The sequence below is a fragment of the Grus americana genome, chromosome 2, assembly GCF_028858705.1.
Source record: "Grus americana isolate bGruAme1 chromosome 2, bGruAme1.mat, whole genome shotgun sequence".
Classification (NCBI taxonomy): Eukaryota; Metazoa; Chordata; class Aves; order Gruiformes; family Gruidae; genus Grus; species Grus americana.
Genome location: NC_072853.1, coordinates 108,163,121 through 108,188,759, shown reverse-complemented (window position 1 = coordinate 108,188,759; position 25,639 = coordinate 108,163,121). Strand labels below are relative to the sequence as shown.

General features: G+C 36.3%; 1 protein-coding gene across 7 annotated transcripts in view; it reads right to left on the bottom strand.

The window, feature by feature from the left end:
* Positions 1–25,639, bottom strand: part of EZH2 (enhancer of zeste 2 polycomb repressive complex 2 subunit) — a 51,231-nt gene that overhangs the window by 6,000 nt on the left and 19,592 nt on the right. For 2 of the 7 annotated variants that reach the window (XM_054817825.1, XM_054817824.1), the window contains exons 3-13: positions 23,087–23,210; positions 22,427–22,555; positions 19,444–19,560; positions 17,936–18,056; positions 15,730–15,873; positions 15,095–15,197; positions 14,351–14,514; positions 7,853–7,944; positions 6,632–6,872; positions 6,016–6,185; positions 5,541–5,635 (exon numbers count right to left, since the gene is read on the bottom strand). In XM_054817825.1, the coding sequence (XP_054673800.1) occupies positions 5,541–5,635; positions 6,016–6,185; positions 6,632–6,872; positions 7,853–7,944; positions 14,351–14,514; positions 15,095–15,197; positions 15,730–15,873; positions 17,936–18,056; positions 19,444–19,560; positions 22,427–22,555; positions 23,087–23,210 (1,500 nt within the window). Of the gene's footprint in view, positions 1–5,540; positions 5,636–6,015; positions 6,186–6,631; positions 6,873–7,852; positions 7,945–14,350; positions 14,515–15,094; positions 15,198–15,729; positions 15,874–17,935; positions 18,057–19,443; positions 19,561–20,473; positions 20,551–22,426; positions 22,556–22,859; positions 22,925–23,086; positions 23,211–25,639 lie in introns of those variants that run through there. The other 5 variants (XM_054817828.1, XM_054817829.1, XM_054817826.1 and 2 more) reach the window with 5 other exon arrangements.

Here is a 25,639-nt window from a genome sequence, read left to right as displayed (position 1 = left end):
GCAAAGAGGAGGCTGCTGGAGCTGCTTCTAGCAGAAGGAAGGATACGGAATTGCAGATACAGAGAGACGTGTCTAAATAGGGGAGTGAAGGTCTGTCAACTGTTTGCTTCACAGGACTTGGCCCCAGCACCACACTGGTATTCTCCTACAGATCACAGCCAAGTATTACCCTTCATCTGCCGAACTCCAAGTATATAACAACAGGAGATCACATATGTCTGGCACAGCCACACACTGATGCGACCTCAGTATTTCTTCCGGTTGGAGAGACTTTTCCCCAGTTTGTTCTGACTGGTGGTACCGTGCTTAAGCCTTTTCCCTTCTACTTTAAACTGTATATGCCTTTCTTTTATGTCCTTACAGTTTTCCTTCAGTGTCCTCTTTCTCTGTTAGCTTAGCTAAGCACTCCCTTTGCAAGAAGTGGTGTTTTTGTTGTGTGGTGGTTTTTGTTGTGGGTTTTTTTAATTTGTTTAAGAATAACATGCTTTTGGTTATCATAACGTAATCCACTATACTTTAAAGTTCTTGCAAGTTACAATTACCCCTTTTATTTGTATGCATTTCAGATTGCAAGCTCTTCAGGCAGGAAATGCCTACTATTCCATGAATAGCTGTGTCAGACACAATTGAGAAAAAAAGAAAAAAAAAACCAAAAAAAAAACCCCCAACGACCAAAAAACCCACCAAAACCCAAAACAAACCACACCTGCCTGGACCTTAAGTACCAAAAGCAAAACCAGACTTAAATTTCAGTTGCCTTAACACTAAAGGAGAAATCAGTGTTTTTAGTTTTTTCTTCAATTCCACGGAATTTAGTTAGCACTTGAATTTCAGTGAATATAAAAAATTTAGATTAAGGATTTTCAAAGTTTATACTTCTTGGACTTTCTTAGTATGTCATACAGCAACATTAAGAGAATATGGGAGAAGCCTCATTGCCTGGCAAAATAATACACTGCTAGCTGCACCTAGCAACCCCACTTTCTGTGCAGATTTACTTAGCAGTCCAAAATACTGAGGAACACATGCACTCAGAAATCCCCAGCACAGAACACTTAAAAAGCTATTCTGCCTTTCAGTGAATGCAACATGCAGAGGTTTGCACTCTGAAAAAGTATCTCCTGCTGTAACTACTTAAATAGGACTTTTTAGCTGCTACTTCTTTCATAAAAGCATGATATAAATTCCTGCTTTAACCAAATGGTGTGCTGCTGCTCCCCCCCTCCCTCAATAGCTTTAGGTAAACAAGATTCTCTATCAATTGCCTGTTCAAAGCTTTACCATTAGACTTAACATTAAGTGCTCAACAGCCAACTTTCTTACAAGCATTGGAAGGAACCCATACAAGTTAGAAACTCACAGAGGCAGACTTGTCTAAGTAACTGAGGTTGGGGGGGAGGGAACAAAGCCAAAGACTATCAGCATTACAGAGCACTGTAATAAATAGATGACATTCCTACTAAGAGTGACTCTAGAAAAAAGGCTATTAACATATATTTATGAATTATGAGACATTGACTCTTTGTAAAAAGACAGTTCCCATATAATTGAAAGGAGGACTGCAATTTTGACTTAAATTACTCTAATGCACATCAAGCTACTTTTCTTTTTTGCCTGGCTGGTATTTGACAAATGTAACATATACCGTATTTTTGAACAATTCTTTCACAGAAGCTTGTCTCTCAGCCCAAGATAATAAGGACCTACTAGCATACCAAACCCTTAAAAGCTTTCTGTGGATAGACTTCTTAAAATGCCATTTCATTAGCAATTAGTACTTTTTTTTTCTTTTAATTAGGTAAGCACTATCCCAATACTTTAAAAGTAAAATGCCACTTGCTGACTAGTTGCCACCTGAGACTTTTTGGTGTCTATGGGAAAGTGTAGACTGTGTGGATAAGGTCAGCTGAATACGACAAAGACTGCCACCATCAAAAAACATTAATACTAACAACTCAAAATGGAGAGAAAATTAAATATAGTAATCACAATGGCAAAGGCATCAGCTTAGCCACTCGTGTAACAGAGATTGGTGTCATAGGAAGAAGAAACCCTAGCAAGAAAGGAGCTGGAGACATACAGTGTGAGCATGAATTGTGGGGAGTGACAGAAAACGACATGAAATAAGCTGCCAACATTGACCAATTCAACAAGAGGTTTGATTAGCGCAATCAAATAGTACATTCATTGGCTTGTAACTTTCAAAAACTGCCAGGAAGCACTGCAAGTTCCCCTGATTCGTGCACAGAGCTAAAGCCCAAATGAGTACCCCTACTAAATGTGGACTAATTTATGTATCTGCCCTATAATCTGCTATCTTAACCAGAAACAAAAGGCAAGATCTGGTCCCATGCATCAGGAAGCAAAGGCAAGGAAAAAACAGAAAGTTGAGAAAGCACTCATGACTTCAAGTTTCATTAAAAAAACCAAACCAAACCCAAATTGGAAGCTCCATGGCAGATTTCCAAGCAAGCAGGTGGATTTTATACATCTGGTTGCTGACATCTGCAGGATAGCCAGCTTAGAAAACAAGTGCTTCCAGAAGCATTATGACAGAAGCTGTCAAAAATATTGTTCTTCTCTGCTAACAGCCTACTAGATTTTGCCAGTGTTTTTAGGAGGCACTGGTATCAGCTAATCAGGCAGTAGAAAAGCATTCTTTGGAAGAAGCTACACTAGCATTTCTTTCTCTGTACAGGGATACTCCGCTACCAAGAATAGTACTAAAAATTCAAAATACATGCCAATTATATCAATAAATGTAGTTAAGTCTTTGCAGTGTTTGATTTTCTGGCATCACTCAGACTTTTCAGTCTCCTAAATCGTATCTTATCCACAGCCTCCCTGCCACTGTAAGGCTCAGCCTTCCAACCAGGTGGCACAACAGAATATCTGTGCCAATGTCTCAGCTGCACCTTTTGCCTGATAACAGTGAGACTTTAAATCCCTATGAAAAGGCACTCTCAACTCTAGGTGGAGCCACGTAAGCTATTCAAACATATGCAGGGAACAGCAGTCCAGTGGAAGGTAAGGACAGGAGGAGGAAAATGGGAAAAAAGAAAATACTTTCAAATAAAATTTACCAAGTAAACTCACATCCGAATAGCAGATGAGGGAGAGGAGGAACACAAAAATAATCAAGAAGCAGCATTACATAGCCCTACAATCAACAACAGATCCTTACCAATCCTGAAGAAGGAATACTGATTAAAGCAAATACAATTCAGCTCCATGCAATGGAAGAAAAACATATACATAAAAGAATGAACAGTATTGAAGTACTCTCCCTCCAGCATACGCTCATGCTTTTCTGAATTCTTTATTGTTCAGGTTTTTCTATTGGCTTATGCAAAGTACTCTCCTTCTGCAATGCAGAGTTTTCACAAACTGCTAGGTTAATCTCTGACACACAGGACAGACTCTGACGCTTACTGGCTCTCCAGAAAACAACTAAATAAAAAGTATTCTCCTCTCATTGATCAGCCTTATTATGGCTATCTAACAAAAATGACACTGCAAGGAGGGAGAGAATATCTTTTACTATCCAAGAGGGCTGTAGTCTTGCCAGCTTGTTGCTCAGTATGCCTGTACAAGATCGCATGGGAAATAGTTGAAGTGTTTTAAGAAAATCTGCTATCAAATCAGTTACAAGAGGCCATTAAAAGCAGCCTTCTGCTGCTGCTTTTCTCTTTGGTGAATGCTGCTTTTGCTCGAAGGCTGTCTACCACAAGTATATGTGGAAAACCTGCAGACCAGTAAGTCCCTTGCAATGGAAAAGTGCAAACAGGGCAGAGGGGCCTTCCTGGCTCTGGGACTGGATTTACTCTAGGAGCGAGTAAACTCAACTCAAGAAAATGTAAGAAACAGAGAAAGACTTCCAGACGGTTTTCCCAGTTGCTAGTTAGAGAAAGCTCAGATTACAGTAGTATGTAGGTGGGCTAAAAGGTTTTCCTATTTTAAGACTACTGCACATAGAAGAATGGAGACAGCTTGACTGCCACTATGAAATCAAATTAAAAAAAAGTTATCTCCTTCCTTCACTGAGAGTTAAAAGAAATAAGAGGCATTTCAAAACTAAATTGCTAGCATAAAAGTTTTTATATTGGCAACTAATAACAACAAAATAACATCAAGAAACCCCATGTAATGGTATGTGCTTTTATTCATTTGGGAAAAAAAAACCCCAAACCAGAAGTCTCAAAATTCCTCCAAACCCATATCAACCTGGTAACCATACAATCCATTTCAACTTCAAAATACATTTGAGCCTTTTACTCGCTCTTTTCGAACAGATGTAATGGCACCATTTTTATAGCAATTTGTGTGAATCAAAGCAAGCTAATTCCCAAGTGCATATCCCAAACTTGCACTATGGCTAATAACTCCAGATTTAAACAGCCAAGCCCACCAAATGCCCGAAAACATGAAAAATGTGCCAAGAGCATTAAATCAATAGTTTTTGCTGAGAACAGAATCTTTTCCAGATGCTCACTGAATCTTTTCCTAGCTCACATCAGCTGCCTCTATGCTACGACGCAGAAACATTCTACTCCACATCAACAGTATCTTTGAGCCAGTATTAGGAATTTCACTAAGCCTGGAAATAATAAATATACTTAGACAAGCTGAGACAGAAGCAAGAAGAATTGATAGGAGAAGAACTGTAAGAAAATAAGGAACGTTAAAGGGAGAAATAGGAAACTTTATGGAAAAAAAGGTACTTATTGCTTGCAGAAAGAAATGTTCTTGCTAATTTTCAGCCAGCTTTTTTCTCCTATGTTCTTATCCCTGGGAATAAAAATAACCAACGCAGAGTCGCATTTTTCAAACCTCAGGATTCTCAAAGAAAAATGCATTTCACTGACAGCCAGTAGCCACCAAGTTTACAATTTCAACAGAAATTGTTTCAGACGGTCTTTGTGGCTCCAGCAAAAGGCTTGATTTTGTTCTTTATTGCAGCTTCACTTCAAATAATAACTAGTTAACCTGGTCCTTTAGTTGAAGTTCTAGCTGATAATGAAACTGAGGTACTACAAAGGAATAGTCTCTCAAAGGAAAAAAAAAAGCAATCTTACTAGTTTGCTACAACAGTTTTGCTTACTTATCACCTGAATCTTAATGGAATACACTTCACCATAAAAATCCCAGGAGTTTTAATTTACAAAATACCATATAACCATTACTGAATACCATTATAACACTTGTAAATTTAATGTTTATTGTTGCAAACAAAATTATTTCTAATCTAAACTTAGTTTGACTACTTGCAGCAATACACCTACAAGAATCTGCTAACCAGAATCTGTCTGTTAAAGAGATTAAAAAGAAGGGAGAGGGGAAGAGAAGTGGAAGGTTACACTTGCCAATGTGGTAAAACTTTTGTCTGAAACCAAAACACCATTTTGTTTTATTGCTGCAAATTTTGGTTTTGGAAGCAAAAGGAAGAGAGCTGCATGACTTTTCCTTCAAAATGCTTTCTATCCTGATCCCCTGTATCTCCAATTTATTGGTATGCTAAGGTTATTTAGTAACAGATTTACCTGTGTTTTCTTTTCTTCTTTCTGGGAGGAGTATCAACATCTTCAGCAGGGACTGGAGCAATAATACTAGATTCCTTTACTCTAAACTCATACACCTAACAAGAGATACCATAATACATCCACGATAAATCTCTCACTAGTAGAAAGTTGCTCATTTTCTAAGTCAGTATGATTTCCTCCAACCAATAGCTTACAGATTATATCCAGTCATAATCTCTTTTTTAATACATTTAAAGTTGGTTATTTCTGTCATTTAAGAACAGATAGTCTAATTTAAACCTCCTGTAAATTTAATTTAAAAACTGTTTTAAAACTAACTTTTATATATTTGTGGCATGAATTCTGGATCATAGCATTCTTGGGAAAACCAAGAAAATTAATTTATTTTCTCTTTTAGTAATCAATACTAGTATTTCTATACTTCAGTTTTAAAAGTAAAACGCTACCATCTTTAGTAAGTAGCTTCCCTTCTTACCTGCCTGCACGTTTTGGTCCCAATCAGTCTGGCAATTGCACAGAAGTTGTCATAGTAGGTGCCAATAAGTACTCTAAACATTGAGGCTTCTGCACCACTCCATTCCACATTCTCCGGAGGCTCAATATTTGGCTTCATCTTTATTGGTGTTTGACACCTAGAATTTGCTTCTGTAATAAATAATTGAGAGTATGGGTCAATGTAAGGCCATGTTTCAAAATCTTTACACAGCCCTTAAAGATGTCAAATTGTTAACTGTGGTTAAAAATATCCCAGGTTGTTGTTGTTGTTGTGCTTTCCTAATCTAAGTGTCACAGCAAAACAGCACTTTTCACATAGCTCTTAAAAATTAGGTAACAGTAGCTATTGAAATTATGCAATCTCACCTCTATACATAAATCAAGACAATCTGGAAATTTTCTTGAAGGGTTCAACTTGATTAAACTCATATTATTACTCTGTCTTTTCACTCAGTTCCATACATTCCAAATGCATGGTTTCTAGGATCATGTGGCTCAACTTTTTGGGGGTTTTTATGGTGTTTGGTTTTTGTTTTTTTTTTTAATCCTCTCAAGCACTGTAGCTAATTGAATAAAGAAGCATCAGCTAGCCTTACCAGAGGAACTGGATGTTTCATCTTTCTTTTCTTCTTCTTCCTTATCATTGTTTTCTCCTCCAGTTTCAGTTCCAGCTTCTCTATCACTATCTGTGTCTTTTGATTCCAACACGTTTATTGTCGGCGTGCTGGGTCTGCTGGTGTTGTTTGGAAGTCTTCCCCTTCGGCGGCCACCTGGGCGCTTTGGTGGTGTCTTTATACGCTCAGCAGTCAAGGCAGCTGCAAACTCCTTTGCACCTTCCTAAACACAAAACATTGCAATTTTCAGTAAAAGAATTAACAAGTATTTTCATCTGTGGTCAGGGACTGGGGGAGAACACGTGCTACTTGCATACTGTATAACTTTGCATTATTCTACAAATTAATTGTGTACACATGAATTCCAGTTAAATCTACTCTAACCATGAACATAAATACTTTTGATGCTATCATGAAAAAAGTCTACATTTACAAAGTCCTTTGTCAGTATTTCAGTTCCACTTTCATTTTGGCTGCCAAGTGAAAAATAATTCAATAGTAAATTTCTATTTTCCTAGACGACAGAAAAAATGAGAATTTCCCACAGAGAATACTGTTCAAAATACAAGAACTGTTCTTGCACATGGCACTTAAACAATATGAGTTCTACATTTTTAAAAATGCAATTACTGGTAATTTGTTTTCTAGTGCAAAGGGGTATGACAATGCATAGCAAGTTTTTAGATTGGAAAATTACATGGTTTCTCATACTAAAAAATTTAGAGGAAGTATGAGAGAGGTTTGAAATTATATTACTAAGGATTTCACCTTATTAATTTCCAACCTGTTGTTTCTTATGAGCACAAATACTGGATGGAATCCACCTTTGGCAAATTAAAAAAAGCTTTATAATTTGTAGTTGTGATATAACTTATGAAAGAGCTAAACTTGTAAGACCCAGTTCTTTGACTAGATTGGACAAAATAGCAGCAACACATTATTAGGAGGTAATAGTCTTTCTTCCCTACAAATATCTCAGGATACATCTAATAGAGCTAAAAAAATATTCCTATTTAGACTTTCATTTGATGATTGGAAGTTAACGCTTTCTTTTGCACAAACTGGAGATAACATACTTGACTGCAAGTGGCCCACAAATACACACACTATCACAGATCCAGCATGTCCTTACACTAAGTGCAGCTTGCTATACTGCAGCTAGCACTAGCACTTAGTGAATTCAAACATATGAAATTATCTTACCAGATGTTGATAACAGTGAGGCCCACAAGGCTTATTATCTAATGCTGTTTCTGTATTCTTTCGTTTATAAGTATTAGGAGTTGCGTGGAATGCTGTTGAATCAAAACATCACATTTGTAAGTTTTAATATAAAAAAATACATTAAATATCTAACCTCAAACAGTATCCAACACACAAGGTTTACCAAGACTTTACTGAAACCAGAGTGAAAGTGATAAGAAATGGAAAAAACCCCCACAAAATAAACCCCATCTAGTGACATTTGACTTACCACTTAAATACACAGAGACAGCACATGGCTAAGCTTCACATATACCCATTGACATCAGTGGAGACAATCATCACATTTGCATCATGTATCAAGGAAGACTTGCTATATCTCCCCAACAGACAAACAGATTTTACTTCCGTAACCATGTTAAACAGATTTATTCAGGGCTTCTCCTATTAATGCATGGTCATCTCTTAATCCATAAGATTCAGGTCTTCAGTACCTATCTTGCAAAAAATCCCCCACACTTTGGAAAGGTGATGGACCCACTCACTTTTCATTGTTGTTAGTGAGAATGACACATAAGCATTTTTACCCTATTAGTTTGTCAGCACTCCAACTAAGCTGACAGGGGATAAGAGTTCAGTTCCTATATCCCAGCTGCAGGGTAAAAATAAGTTAGCATCGTACAGTCACTATGGATCATAACAACCACAGTCAAGTCTGCAACTTGCAGAGAAGTGTCTGCTTATGTATCTGATGGACTCTGTATAACTCTGTATAAGTTGCAGAATGGTGACTCAGAATGGAGCAGAACTGGGTACATTACAGATGCAACATGAGCACCCTTGTAGCAGGATGGCAGAGGTTCCTACCCCTTCCCCTTGCCAGAGCTCATCTCTGCCAGCCCTCCCCTCATGCAATCCCTGCAGGATGTTTTCAGGGAGACTGACTTTCCTGGTTTTGCCGAAGTCTTGTGAACTCTTCTGTATCCCTTATTTAGCAGAAGCCTGGAAAACCTGCAGGTAGACTTTCATCAGAACTCATATATTCACATTCCCAAAATTATATTAGGACCTTTTTGAAGTACCATCCTTAGTTTTCTGCAATTCTCTCTCCTCCATACTCAAGGAATGATTTTTTTTGTTTAATAGATAGATATCAATAAATAATTTTTCCCCCTAAACGTGTTAACACTGACACACACAACTGCAAGCAACAGAAATGGAGAATGCACTCAAGTTTTAAAAAAGAGAAAAAAAAAAAAAAGAAAAGAGAGAAAAAAAAGACTATTCATTCAGTGCTAGCTGTCTGTTTCCTAATGCTCTATGAAGGCCTGCAAATGACACCCATCTGAAAATGCATGATTCCCAAGCACTGTAAAAGCACTTATGCTGCAGTTTTACCACAGTTGCAGTTAAGCAACAGTTAGTTCAGTTTTTCAACACTCAGTGAATAAAAAGTACTAATGTTCAAACTGAAGGAAAAAATCCCTGCCCTCTTACCCTTATTAATCCATAAGGGCTGTTCCATACCAACACCACACACATCCTTCTCCTTCAATAAGCCACCACCACAGGCTTTGCTACTCATCTTATTTCCAGATTGTGCATGAGACTTCTCTTTATAATAGTCCACTATGGTTTCAAGACTGAACTTCTAAAATGCAGTTCCTTCCCTTTTGAAGAATGTGGGCAGAGCTCACATATGTGTCTTCACAGACAAAGTTTTTTAAAAACAAATCTCATTTCAGTGATTTGGTTTGCAGCATAGCTACACAAGCACTTGTTTTGGCACCAGTGGGGAGGGAGACCAGTGGTGGTGAGCACTTCTTAAGAGAGCTTCTCTGATGAAACCACTCCATCTTGGAACCATCACTTCATGCTCCCCTCCAATAAGGGAAGGTGTGCTGGAAATCAAATCATAAATTCTATAATGTTATGCCTCTATTAATGACAGCAGCACATGGGAACCTCAGGCTTTCTTAAGAAGGTATAAACAATAAAAGTATCACTAATTAAATATTGCATCACTTTCTCTGGAGAAATATATTACATTTTATAAATTTGGAAACACAAAAAAGCTTCAGTTTTCCACATACAGACATATAAATATGTAAAAATTATTTACAAGCAAGCATAGGAATGTAATTTATGCATATTGTTGCTATTAGTACTCTTTCTTCCCCCACCTTCCAGTTAAAAGCTTTTATGTGGTATGTCACTTCTTAGATGTTTCACATATCATAGAATCATATCCTTGAAGTGTTCATACATTCTGTAGGTAAAATATGTTAAATAACAAAGAAACCTTCCAATTTAATGCTAAGTTATTCCATCTTTTTCCAGCTTTTAAGAAACAATGAGATGATGGGAGCCCCTCACCCAAAAGTGGAGGGAAAAAACCCCACAATTTTTAACACTGCATCTTCAAATTTGCAGAGTACACCATTTCATTGATTCGGGGTGGGGGGGGTTTCCACATAACTGTTTTGCCCTCTCTTCATACCACAGGGAAAATTATTTTGCAACAATGCAAAAGAACAGTAAAACATTTGCAAGCCATGATCCATATCAGACTGCTGCAATGTGCAGAAATCAAAATGATTCTTTTTCATGTCATTTGCAGGTGCAAACATTTCTCTCAAGTTCATTTGTGCAAGGTCCTAAAAGGAGTGTTTACTTTTTTAAAAAATTGTTTTCCTTTAGACAATGAAGAAATGTTTAGTTTGTAATGCAGTGAAACAAATCAACGTTGGACTTTTTAAATCTGCGAGGCCTCAAAAATACACTACATCTGATACTTTAATATTAGAATCATATCTTGTATTACACTATTTCAAAAACACCCAACATAGTATAGTACTGATAACTAAAGTCAGAATCTACTACTGTTGTCGTGAGGTATTTTTTGGAAAGTTCATTACAAAGAAAGGACCCAGGACAAGAATAAAACTGTTTGTATAGCTGTATTATGAATCTTGCACATAGTTGTAGTAATTTTTTTTTCCTCTAAAATAAATCAAAGACGACTTTGCAGAATTTCCTAAATAACTAAACTCTATTTCTTCAATAATTTCCTTAAGAAAGTCATTCTAAAACTGCTTCACTGAGCAGGTTTTCTGTCTTTGAGATTAATGACCTGTCTTCATCCCCAGTGGGCCCAATTCTCATATTTTTCATAATGTGAAAGTACACAGGCAACAGGTTAGCCTGTACATTTGCTTCACAGTCAAGCTATTTGGGAAATTCTCCCTACCTGATATTTTTCCTTCTTCTAAATTCTTTGTTAGTCCAGACATTTAGGCATAATTCCTTGCTGTCAGCAAATGAAGTCGGTACACAAGTTTTTTCAGTAATGTCATCACCTGCACATAAAGGGATTGCCAGGTCGTCAAGGGGACTTGACACGTTAAAAAGCTAATGATAACTTTTCCAATATTTAACTCAAATGCTCTAGAACAAAGATTTGAAACTCCATAAAATAAAGCTAATCTTAACAAAAATGGAATCTAAGAGGGGGAATTACAAAAATCAAAACCAGACCTAATAGAATTCCTGTATTTTTTTAATTCTCTATGCCTTCTCCAGAGATTTATGCCTTTCAAAGTACAAATCTGATCACTGTAGCCCACCACGTTAGCAAAGTAATTCATCAAAAATGTCATCTGCAGAAGTTCAGGACATCATCCTTCAGTGTTTGGCAATTGCATGAAGTGGAATGTAGGGGCAACTGATTAGGGTGCTAGTAGAAATGTAATCAACTTTTTTAAAAAGTTAAATTGTTGCAGAGACACTGAAAATTGCTAGTGCAGCCTTCCAATAGCCAGAGTAGTCTTTTTTTTTTTTTTTTTTTTTTTTTTTAACAATGAGTTGCTTATTCCCAGCAATGAATTTTGACCAACAGACTTAAAATTTCACAGAAAGCAAGGAGGTCATACAACTGACTCTCAGTTTTTAAGAGAGAAATTCCTAGCTCTATACAGACACGCAGACAGACACACAGACAGAAAATAGACCTCTTTCTTTGGTGTTACTACAGACAAAAAAAGAAGGAAGCAATGCATCCAAAGCAGTGACCAGTCATTGTAGAAGCAGGATTTGCATACGTCTTCAGGGAATGGTGACTGAAGCATCAGTTTACCACATTCAGTGACCAGTGTGGAGGCTACACAGTGAATGTGTAAATAGAATTTCAAGAGATCTCTTTGCAAAGATCAAGTATCAAATATATTATCATCAGTGAGAATGCATGTGCTGCATAAGCTGTCATGAAGAGCATTATCATAACTAGTAATTTCACACTCCATCTTGACACAAAGGTACATCTTGAATGCCTCCATAGTGGAAGTGTTATTCTTCCTTCTTTCTGCTAGGGCCTTGAAAACCTAAAGAGATGAGTTTGGGCCTTTTTAAGTACAAGGCATGGTTTAAAATGAAGCCTTGGACATACACCACTTTGGAAAGAATACTGACTTAAGGGACCTATCAAAAATCACCAGCAACAAGAACTCAGGCAATCTTTTAGCATAAAGACTTCATCTTCCATCTGAAGGCTATGAACACAGAGAATGGGGGCACAACACTTTCGGCTTAAAGGATGCTGCTAGCAAGAGCTGAGATCCTTTAGCCGATCAGTGACATGACTCTACTTTGTCATTAGCTCAATCTGGCACTTAAGAACATGTCAAAATAAACACCACTATGAACCTGTCCTTCACAGCAGTAAAAGAAGTCTCACATCATTGGTGCCTCAAAACTGTGGACTGGTAACACAGGCTCCCCAGAGTAGTAGGTACCAAAATGTGGTCTGCGGATCCTTTCAGCTCTACTTCTAGCAATCTGCAAAAATAACTATGAAAGGCAAATCTATATAAACTATGTAAGTAATCAAATGTATGTGTATTTTAGAGGAACCCATATGTTCCCTGGAAAACTCCTATGAAATTATAAAATGAGTGAGAAAAATGGCCTGAAACCACTGCTCCAGAGGTACCTAATTTCTTCTGCGGTGCTACTGGACAAAGTTTGTTCTCACTATGTCTGGGCAATGCTTTCTTGTTGACTTAAAAACCAAAATCCTTTTGAAGAAGTAAAACTAGACTGGCATTCAATCTCCCTGCTAGACTATTGAGAGTGTCAAGAACTTGTAAAACCACTGCCAGGCGAATGGATTTGCCAAGAGGTAGTATACAGCTTCACTTCCCTGTCCTATGGACTAAAGCAGCACACAGCACCTCTTGGAATGAGACATCCAGGCAACTAAGATATTTCTAAACAAAACCTGCAGCTTCATAGAACACGCCGTGTTGAAGCTGGCTGGACAAGGCAGCAGCTATACCTCCAGAAACTTATTGTTCTTAAACATTATTAATAAGTAAAAGCTTCTTTATTTGTATTTTCAAGAAAGACCAGCCAACAGAATGCAAGGAGAAAGTGAAACTAACAGACCTAACTCCAAAAGCCACAAATACTAAAGAAACTAGAAACAGGAAAAGCTTCCCCCACCATCTGAGAACAACTCCAGCTCCTCCTCAAACTGAAAGGCAAACTAAGAGATACTAAAAAGCAGCAGCACTGTGTAAAGCCTTCAGGTGTAAAGCACGAATACAGGCAGATTGCATGTGTGCTGGATGAGGAGCTGCTGAAACAGCACAAAGATTTCCAAATGAACATGCACGCGCACTCACAGTGGGACATGCAAATGAACAGTTAAGTCAAAAGAGAAAATTTAAAATAGAGGGCATCATAGTATTCAACTACAAGTCAAAACCAATTAATATTTGACTGTTAGGTTCTCCCTTTATATTTGACTCCATTCTCAGAGAAAGAATTGTCTCAAGTAGCACTTCAGAATCTCTCTTATTCTTCACACTTTCCAAATGAAAACTAACATCGTTGCTAACATTCTTGTTAAATCCTTCCCCCAAAAGAATGGGGCAAAATGAAAGCAATTCAGTGGAAAGAGTATCACAATTTCTAAAACTCAACAGTCTGAATCAACTCTTCTTCAAATCACTAGGTACAAGTAAAATGGCTAGAAAGTAACCTGAGAGAATAAAAGATAAAACTGTTCAAGGATATTCATTCTCTCTGCTGGAAAATGAAGCAAATCTGATAAATAACCAGGTATTTTTATGGAGAAATATATTCCATTCTCCATGCACAAACTGAGAAAAAGTCTAGCACAGAAACAGTGGAAGAAAACAACATAGTTTTCTGAAGACTATAAATAAAGAAGTAATGTTACAGGTTGGTTCAAGCCAGGAATTCTGTATCAACTCCTGAACTCCTACCTCAGACAGGTGCATTCCATTTTTTGAGATACAGTTTTCACTGCAAAATGATGCCAACATGGACAGGTTATTTTCATAAACTTTAGTGATATTACTTCTTTTATTTTTTTCTTCTCTTTCCTTCCTTCTGTATTGCATCTTATGGTACTTTTAAGTTTCCTGACTTGTAAAAAAAATAAGAGATATACAAGGACACTATAATTGTACTTACGATGTAAGAAGCAATCATATTTAAAACAGCGTCTACAGAAGAGTGTGTGAAAAGAGTGCAGGCTTTGCTCCCTCTGAACAGATTTAGCATTTGGTCCATCTATGTTTGGTGTGCATTCAGGAGGAAGAGCTCCAGGAAGCTGCTGCTCAGTGAGTTCTTTGTACCTTAAAAGAAAAATAGAATTTATTTATTCAGTATACTAAAATTTAAAAGAGTACATTTTGATTCCAGTACCACTCTGCATTTTCAGTGACAAATTAAAAAAAAATATTAAGAAATATGTACCAGCTAAAAAGGTCATTCTGTCAGTGATGTGACAAGTTATTAATTCCATGCTCATTAATACAAATATAAAATTGGCTAGGAAAGAATGCATTTATTTTCTAGATCATCATCTCTTCATATACATTACTCACTAACTCCAAAAAGGAGGCGGCATTTTTTTTTTTTTTAAGAACAGAAGCTTTTATTTTACCACCTCAAAAACCAACATAGATTATTAAACACATGCAAGCACCCACTTTTCAATAGTTTGAAAGGATGGCTAATAAACATCCTTGTATTGTTTGACTCAGTTGGTGGGAACAGCCAATTCCCTTCAAGTATCACTTGCAGAAGTTACACAACTGCCACAGAACCTAGCTGCAAGGGGGACCATTCCTAATCAAGAAATATTTAATGAAGTCAAGGAATCTTTGTTTCATAAAGCAACACAGCAATATATCCTAAGAAATACTTTCTTACTTCTCTTTCAATTCTTCTGCTGTACCCTTGTCTGGAAACATTGAGGAAATGGCTTCAAATATCTTGTCAGAAGGAAATCTCCGAGGTGGCTGGCTCACTTTCTCTGTCAAAGAAGCAAAAGTTTGAAAAACAAAAAATTATGTATCTGCTCCTTTGCTACTTCAAGGAGGTGTTCAGAGAAAGGGAGACTTCACCAAAATCTTAATTAAAAAAAAGAAGGAAAAAAGGTTTTAATTTCTAAATTGCATACAACTTAAACTGCACTAAGTGATCTTTCCTGCTGAGAGAACTCTACTAGTAAAATTTGGAGAAACCATTATTTCACCAGCAGATGGAGATGGCAATTCAGAACTCTGCTTACTTTAGAATAATGATATTTCATTTATTAGACAGATACCTGACTGATTTTTGGTGCATTTGACTGTTTCAGTAAACAGATAAACAAAAACTGGCAAAAGCACACTTTGTAGTATTGTCTGTACAAAACTTGAACTAAATGGCAAAGGAAATGATGAAGAAAATGACGCTACTTTAGACATAAAAACTATCCAGTAGAAGGGTTTTAACAAATTTGTGGAGTGATTAAAGAAAAGGGTTTTTTGGTTTTAATTTTTAAAGTCTGCAGACAGACCTACCCATCCTGTTACCTTCCCGATCTTTTTGCTTGTCATCTCTTTCATCAGGATTGTCATCTCCATCATCATCATCTTCATCATCACTATATTGACCGAGTGCATTGACCAGCTCAACAAATATTTCATCATTGATAAATCCACATTCTGAAATTCAGCAAAATTGGGAGTGAGCAGAAAAGCACAAGGCACATATGAAGTATTTTTAATTCTCCCTACACTTGAATTAAATTATGGCAAATGCTGTAAATTATGAAAAACAATTTTTTATTTTTTCTGCTCTTAGTTTCAATGTGCAAACTGAGAAGAGTTAAAAATACTTAGTATTTATTTCTTAGACTGACAACTGGGAAAGGGAGAAGGAAACTTGTTGAAAATTTTCTTTTCCCAATCCCTTGTGCTTCATACCAGTAGACATAAAGAAATATCCCTTCCTTGGAAGATAAAAAAATTACTTACTAGCTACATTATTTAAGAGAATTTATGCCAGAATCCCAATTCTAACATGGTTGGGTCAAACCAGCCTGGAAATGCATGCAAACAGTCTATGAAGCTATCCTTGGACAGCTAGGGAATCTCCAGAGAGATTTTTTGGTTGGTAGTGCCATAGCATCCACTTCCCCAATATAGACCCCACTGGCTGGCAAGGTGATAAAAAAAGAATACAGTCATATACAAAAAAATTCAAGAGAAAACTGAACGGTATAATGCTGCATATATCTGCTTATTAGCTTATATTCTGCTGTGAAATTCAGAGGGCAGCACAGATAGACAATAAGGCATTTCTGCAGAGAGGAAAATCATAGTTAGCGTTGACAGAGACTGCTGTTATTTTTCAAAAAAAATAACCATGAACTTTGTGGGAACTGTAGTGCTTATCCTTTTAAGCCTGGACTGGGGTTGGATGTCAAACTATAACTTGAAGGAAACTAATAGTTTTATTCCTGTGTAGACAATGAAAACAGGCAGGTATTTCATTTGGATGTTTTAAACAGAACTCTTAATATACACACACAGGTTAGTATGAATTTCTCTCCCAAAAGTACAATTACAGAGCTAGTTTACAATTCTGACTTCTACATGGGAATGCCTCTGAATTACAGATTCCCACAGCATTTACATTTAATTACAGTCACACAATAATACTAGTTATTGGGAGACTAAAAACCATCTTTTCTACTTTTGATATATAGTTTTGAAGGACCAATAATAACAGCAATTGCCATAAGCTTGGGACTGAAGATGGTGAAACAAGATTAATTTCAAAGCTAGACTCATTTAATAATAAATTAAATCAATAATAGAAGATATTTACTAGTAATGTCACCATTTTGACATAACCAGTTCTCTGACAAGGATGTCAGCAATCAGTAAATCTGTAAAAATATCGAAAGGCAAAACCCCATGAAACATTTCATGTTCCTCATGAAATATAAAGGCACCAGCTATCCTGAGGACATTAACAAGACTAGCATAGGACTGAGTAGCATTTATTATTGAATTGCAAGCTTAACCTTCATGAGTGGCACGCAATGTACTCAAAAAAGTACTTGTCTTTCTCAGTCACTCCAGCATTAACAGAAATATAATCAGAGACAGATGACATCGCATGTAGTCCAGCTCCCACACAGAATAAGAGGTAAGCCACACTTAAGAGTACATATATGTAGTGTACCACCAGAAGGATACATCTTTGCTCCATGAGCTGACTTACAGAAAGGAGGTTTTTAAGTAGCTAATAATTTCCTTAAAGAAAAAAAAAAAGCCACAACCAAAACCCACAAGAATTTATCAAATTGCATTTGCATATGTTGTCATTATCAGGGTTTTGCATACTTCTCCTGTCACTTTCTGCTACGCAGGACACACATATGAACATTACACTATTATATTCCAAAGCTCTGGGCATAAAAACAAGACCAAGAACTTCTCCAAGTTGTACCTAGGCATTACGATGAATCACTGTATGGTCTAGGGAAAAAGTTAATATACTTAATTTCTCCTTACTACTACTTTAATACTTTGCAGTGTTATGAAAATGCAAAGCAATATATTTAAATAAGGAAGTCTGTTATACTCAATGTTTACACAATGTAGGGATTCTAGAGATACTACTGTAACAATCAAGCATCAGGCCTTAACAAGCAACACTGACAACAATTATTTATATAGGAAGAAGTGATTAGTATACCTGAGTGTTTGGGCTCACCTCTGTCTCCATGCACTTTCCCATCATAATTCTTGATCAGTTCTTCAATAAAGGTACCATCCTGGTCAAGCACTTCATCTCCCATATATGGAATGTTATGTAAAACAGTTTCATCCTCTACCTAGTAACAACAGTTATAATCAAACAATTTTAAATTGCGTTTTCAGTTGACCATTTCTGCATTGCTGTTCTCACAATCTACAAGCGTCTAGCTATTACAGTTAACTAACTGGCTTCAATGCTTTAGCACGTTTACCATTAACCAAAGAAATAAACCAAAACCCTCATCTTTGTTCAGCAATTTTTTGCTCTAGTGGTGACTGGCTCAAGATACTGACACTAGCTCCTAACATGAGGGTTAGCAGGGTGTTTCCACAAAGCGTCTACTATTGAAACACAGTAAGCTAGCTAGCTTTAGGAAGCTTGCATTTGATAAGTTCGTTCTCCATTCCTTAGTTCTCTTCCACAGTAATGTGCAATGGAAACTACCCCTTTATTGCTTTGCCAGAGATAAGAAAATACAATACAAAAAGACTCTAAATTCAAGTTGTCTAAACAGCAAGCGCAAAAACATGCCTCACAATTTAATCTGAATTCCACTGTCTTGTTGGGGTTTTTTGTCTGCAGATAGACTAAATGCATTAATACTCCCATGTTTTATCAGTACAATTTACAGACCTTAATACTCAGCTGTATCTTCCAATGCTACAGAAGAACCTTCTATTGTTAAGAAAATAAACGTAAACTTTCCTGATGATCATGATTCTGCAGCAGTGCAAAATATCGAAACATTGATGAATTGAAAGCAAGTAGAAAAATGTGTGGAAGAACTCTGTCCATATACTAATAAAATCACTTTGCTACAATTATTATCATAATAACTAGTCAGCAAAGGTGATCATATACAAACTGATGTGACAAAGATTTGTAATAAGCTAAGCTTTACAAATAAGTGAAATACCTACATCAGAAATCTAATGTTTATAGCTTCTGCATACAATGAAGCTAATCAGAAGAAAAGGCTATATTCAGTTGCTATATAAGAATGACCATTATGTGGGGAGACTATTTCAGGATTAAGTTCTCTTTATTCCATAAGAATTACTATTCTGCTACAGGTACGTTGGTTGATTGTCTTACATAAAGACATTCATATCCCTCAGAAAACATTTCTCATTACACTAATTATATGCTTTGAAATAAATCTACATTTGTTAAATGCCATACAAGACAATTGGTCACCTGAATTAAATAAACTTAGAGTCTCTTTACATCAAGGTTTTAGAGATACTTCATTGAGGACAGAGGTTTAGTTTGCAAAGTTACTTTTTTATTTTATTTTATTTTGGGGGGGGACACACGACCCTATTTCTGATTATTACTGCCTTAATACCAATACCAAAAAGATAGAGAGCATAACTGGCAACAGATATTTGCTCGTTTATTTCTAAAATTAAAGCCTCCCTTTTCTCCATACATTTTTCCTGCCAGCACTTTTTTAAACTTACCATAAAATTCTGTTGAAGGGGAGACCAAGAATACATAATAGGCACAGAAGCAACAGCATTGAGAGTCTTCAGTGGGATGACTTGTTTTGGAAAATCTATGTCACTGGTAACAGAGCACTGAAATAAGAGGTTGAAGTTACACTTACATAGCAACATCAGAAACAAAAAGAAAGGAAAAAAAAATCACAGGAGAACACTCTACAATGCACAAAATTCAAAGTGTTTGTCAAAATTAGCCATATCAGCCTTTAAAAAATGCATCAGATTTTTAGGGCATAATAGGTTTAGCAGGGAAAAAGAAGCAATAAGTATTTCTATGCCAATACCTTTGCTAACAGATCACGACGGGTTTTTTCCACTTATTAAGTGGTTACAATAGTATTTTACTCAGACTATTCAACCTATAATACAAATTATGTTTGTTATCTCAAAACAGATTTAGTACCTGCTGCTGCTACACTAGTTATTATTCAAACCATCAGAGAGGCAACTGAATTCCCCTGGCTTCAGATCAATACACTGCAGAAATCATGTACTTATGTTAAAAAATAAAATAAAATTTTACTTTAATGCCAGCAAGACATCTTATGGAAATAAATCCTCTATATGTATTGTTAATTCCTGCTCTGTTTCCCCATTATTGTCTGTTTATCTTTACCGTACCCTCAAGCTTTTGATTATGCTCACAGCGTACAACAGAAAAATGAAAGTTAAGTCTCAATATACAACTGCAGGCATGTCGATGAGTTTTTCAGCTACAGGACTTTTTTTTTTTTTTTTGAGATTCAGAGGTTTATGTAGCCTCCAAAAGATAAACATGCCATAGTAATACGGACAACTTCTAAGTATTCTTGCATCTATTCAACAGTTAATAGACACCGATCAACTTTTCTCAAATACTTGGACAGCAGTATGAAGAACTCTGAAAAAAGTTACAAACAAAAACAGACAGGAACATACAAAACTAGGGAAAGTACAAAGAGGATTTGGAGGTAGGTAAAACAAAGTTTAGAACAGCTATCATAGCTACCTGAAAGGAAAAAAGGAAGTGGAGACAAAAGATCTTTCTCCTTTCCAGAAGGGAAAGATGAACAGAGCTTCACATTTCTAAAGAAATACACAAAGTAATGTAACAAACAGTATACAGAGACAGTACCCCGGTAGAATGACACAAGCCAGATTTATTTATTTTCTTTTTAATCTGTAGCAAATGAAATAAGATTTCTGCTGTGTACAATCAATACTCAAGACACTGTCCTATGCTAGTGCTTTATTCCCATTTCATGTTAACGTTTAATTTTCTAGCTAGCAGCCATCTAGCATATTTTTCATGTATTTTTAAAGAAAAATACGAGAGTAAAAAAATAATTACTTATCTTTGGAACTAGAAAGCTCAGGCTCACAAATGAGCTATGTCAAAATGACTCACAGTGTTTGGTACTAACTCCCAGTTATGTTGTCCCATTGTTTTGGTATGGAACTCAGCTTAATGTTTATTAGGCTAGCACAGGACATGTTATGGTCTCTGGTTGATGTTGACTGGATTAGCTGTTGGAGAAAACCTATGTCACCAGAAATGCCCTGCAGTCTTCACCAAACACATGAAGGCTTTCACAAAACCTTTCCATCAGGTCAGTCACTAAACTTCTAGCCAGTGTCCTACACAAGTCTGAAAAAATTCAGCATCATAAGAAAAAAAGATTTTAAAGTAACCTTTTTAAAACTTCCACCATTTCTTTGTCTCACTTTTCTCACTATAAATCATGGCAAGCTTAAATCAAGCATTAGAGTTCTGATTCATGAGATAGAGACTGGATTTGAATGCAGTAATTAGTGTGCTCTATCAACTTAGGCAGAAAATCAACATAAAAGAATAGTGAATCAAGCTAAAATAAAAGAATGGTGAGGAATGATCGTGATCTTTTACTAAGAAAAAAAAGTGAAAATCGGGTGTCAATTATTATCAGAAGTTCTGATCCTACAGTGCCATATAATAGGTATAGAACTGCATGTAATTGCATATTAAATCACATTTAAAAGAAAACACTCAGGCAAAGGTCCTTGCCTGTTTGCATTTGAAGGCATGTGAATGCCCCTGTGACACACATGACCCCAGTTCCCCACTAAAATTTTAGGAAAGGAAAACCTGACAAATTTCCTTGAAGAGAAAGTGTTTGGTTTGTTTTGTTTAACCTATTCACAGTAAAGTCTTTTTGTTTGCATCCTACTGAAAAGGAGTTAGCTTTTCAGATTACTGTACATGAAACATCTTTAAACTGGTTAAGTTTGGAGAAGTGCCTAAAAAGCAATTGAGAAAGAAGATAAATTAACCTGGGCTCAATACAGAAACCTGGAGTAGGCTTAAACCACTGTTTGAGCTACCAACACAAAAGCCAGTTTAGGTGCTCAAATTGCATCACAATCATGGAAGTATTTTTCACAAATTTAGCATTCAGTCTGCTTGTGCAACACAAGGGTGCATGAACTCAACCAAGTCCTTTTAGAACCTCTGTGGTTAAATGACTCCAATTAATATAAAGAAGATTTTGTCAAGTGGGCATGTTCACAGCTTTCGTGTGCTTCAACTCAGTAAGAACCAAAGTAACTACTCATTTATACCACTGGGAGTCAACTCCAAGAGGAGTAAGATTAAACTCCCAATATCAGTGAGACAAAATGGTTTGATTAAAGGATGCTGAGGTATGATCCAAGCACTAGCAGAAATAAAGGACTTTCACTTTTGTGTGTTGTTGAAAGCTAGGTAGCCTGCTACATATCTATTACTTTCTAGAAGTCATATGATCAAAGTAGATAATAAATAAATTCTTTAAGAGACTCATACGAAAAATATTTAGCTGCCAAGTTATGCTGGGGGAAAAAAAAAAAAAAAAAAAAAAAAAACGAACAGCCAACTTTCCAGTAATAAAACAAAAACGTGCTAACAACCTTGCAAGTGGAATTACCACAACACATGTTAACCAACCTCCCTGGTCCCGCGCAATGAGCTCACAGAAGTCATGATGTGAACTGGCTGTATCCTACGTTGTTTCCATTCTTGATTTAAGATTTCAGTTCTTTCCAGTATCTTCTGACGATTAGAATTAAACATACTCTAAAAATTAATCACAAGTGTAAACATTACAAATAAATCAAAGACTCTAAATTCACCTGCTAGCATTTTAAGGCATTATAACATTTACTAGAAAAATAAACAAAAATCAGACAGGATTAAAAAAAAAAGGTGCTCAAAACTCAACCAGCCAAACTTTGTTTAAATATCAGTGAGGCTCAATATAGTTCATTATCCCTTTCTTTGACCCAAATCATGTTCTCATGTTTACAGATTCAGAGGGTTAGCATAGAATTAAATTCTAAATGGAATTATAAAGAGTATGTGGCTAAAGAAGTTGCCATACTTGCTCTCCACAGTCTCTTCTGATACTTAGCATGTCTGATTCAATCACATATAAATGATTCACACCTGTTTATAAGATCACAGAGTTAAGACAAGTTTTCATTATGTTAACAAAATACTTCATGAAATTGTTATTGCAGGCATTAACTGCAGGACAACTCATATTTCAGAAGAAAAAAATCAATTTTTGTATAATTTTTTAAGCAATAGAACCAAAAGATGACATACCTTTACTTCATCCGCACGTCGGAACCTCTTGAGCTGCCTCAGTCTCATATATTCTGATTTCACACGTTTTCGCCAACAAATTGGTCCCTTCTCAGATTTTTTTCCGGTTTGACCCATGATTATCCTACAAGAGACAATGTCATATTAATATATTACCGAATCTGACACTGCTGCTTACAGAGGAAGTTGAGAGTGAAGTTAGGTAGGATAGAGACATTCCTTTAATACCTTTCATATCCAATTCCTTTAATTCCTTTCAATCAGACACTAGCAATACCATCCCAATCCAACAAAAGAAAAGAAAAAAAACCCAAACCATACTTGTGATATACACCTGAAAACAATCATTTTAATTACAAATCAGTGGGACCATTCACATTTGCTTTAAGCACTTCTAATGCCTCTATACAGAAGAGTACCTAATGGATTTCAAGGGGTGAAGCAGAACAAATCAAGATTCCCATTGCAAAAATACACACTGGAATCTTTGCAAGCAGTTTTGTAAATTAACTTCTGGACAGCTATGTTCATGGCAGACAAACCTTTCCCTTCTCACAGGAGTGGTCTTCTTCAGTAAGATACCAACTCCTAGAATAGGCTTCTGGAGTTGATTTCAAGTGCAGAGAGGTACCCCAAGTACAGTCCCCCTACCCAGCTACTCAAATGCCAGAAGTTCTAGAAATTCAGACATAAAGAGTTTTGAAACAGTCAGAATAAGAGACTTTGCTCTTTTCTCAAGTATTGTACAAAACCCCAAACTGTCCAGCTGACTGCAAACAGCACAGATTCCACTTTTACTGATCACCATCCTAGTACCAAATGCTTCATTTTTATATTACAGGACTGTTGGCAATTAAGTTGTATTTTTACATTACAATCCAAACGCGTTGCTGGAATATGCCAATCTGCTCAGCATTTCCAAAAATCAAGGACCATATGCTGAGATGATGTTGGCAATGACTATTTTGACAGCATCCTGAAACAAAATCACTACACTGAAGACTGGCTTCCTCTCAAGAGTTGCACTGTAACAACCTACAGTATTGCACTGTAACAACCTACAGTATTGCACTGAATAGCTCAAAATAGGAGTCACAATAGCCATTGTGGACTGGAAGACTGAAATGTCCAGTTGCCCAAGGTGAATACATTCTCAAACAAGCATAATCAATTTGATCAGAAACAATTCCAGCCCTTCTAATTATCAAGGTAGGTAAACATGAACAGAGATGTCTTCTTCAAGCTGGAGTCAAATGCACAGTGCTACCTCCCCTGCCCCACAGTCATGAGTACAATTTTATCCAAGTTATTGAAGGCTCTTTGCTGGTGTAGGCAGAGCTCTATTTTCAGCAGTTTTGTACAGGTCGGATCTGAGTTCTATCAGACTTTATGATGGTGGGGGAAGAATCAATACAGAACCTGTTTATTCTCAATACTACACTTTCATTTACACTGAACACATTTACATTGAACAAAAGGTAATACTCTGAGAGCCTGACACCCATTTTTATGCAAGACAATAAATCATATTTTGTGAGAAAAATTGTTGGTTTTTTAGATTTAGAATGAAAATGAATCAACAAACAAATGGCAGAATTGCCAACCCAAATCAGGGGAAATATCTTCTGAGAAAAAAGCCAAAGTGTATAAATAAGTTTCACATAATGCCTGAAGCACCTGACTAGACAGAGGGGAAGAATGGAGAACCATCAGAAGGACGTAAATCTAGAGCAAAGTGCCAAACACAGTTGCTCTGCTTCCATGCCTCAAGGCAGCAAGCGGAATCCACCTGTATCTCATTTGCCACAACACCAGTGGTTACAAGAGAAAGAGATAAAAAATAAAATAATTAAAAAAAATATCCTGGACCATTCATGTTAGAGCACGGTAAAGACAATCAGTGATTCAAAGTGCACTATGATATTGATTAGAGAACAACATAAAAGCATTATGAAGTACAGAAAATGCATTGTATTGTATGCTAAACTAAGCAAAGCAAAAATATGGAAAAACATCCCATTAACAGGAAATAAATTACATGTAGAAAAAGTATCATTAATTAACAGAAAGACAGAATCTCAGTTTAAGTAATACAGAACACCAAAATCACTTCAGTTATGGTTTAGCCAAAACACATGGAAAAAGTACTAATTAATTCAAAAGATAAATGAAAGCTCAGTTGACAATACTCAAGCAGCATATCCCATAAAAACAAAACACAGATTATATTTATGTACTCTAATACTGCATCAACCACAGCCTTTCTTATTCTAGTTTCCTGGAGAATAAGAAATGACTCTGGCTTAAAAAAAGCTTTCTTAACTAAAATTAAATTACCAGATAAGCCCTGCTCATCAAAAGCAGATCTATATGGAAATCATATATAATTAGATTAAAAATAACAACAAAACAAATAAAACACAACAGAATTCTCATCGTTCTTTCATACAACTGAAATACAGCCCCCAGAAGACCCCACAAACAAGGATTTAAGACATGAGTGAAATATATCCCCATCAAATAAACAAATCCAATCTACTCGGTTTTTCAGTA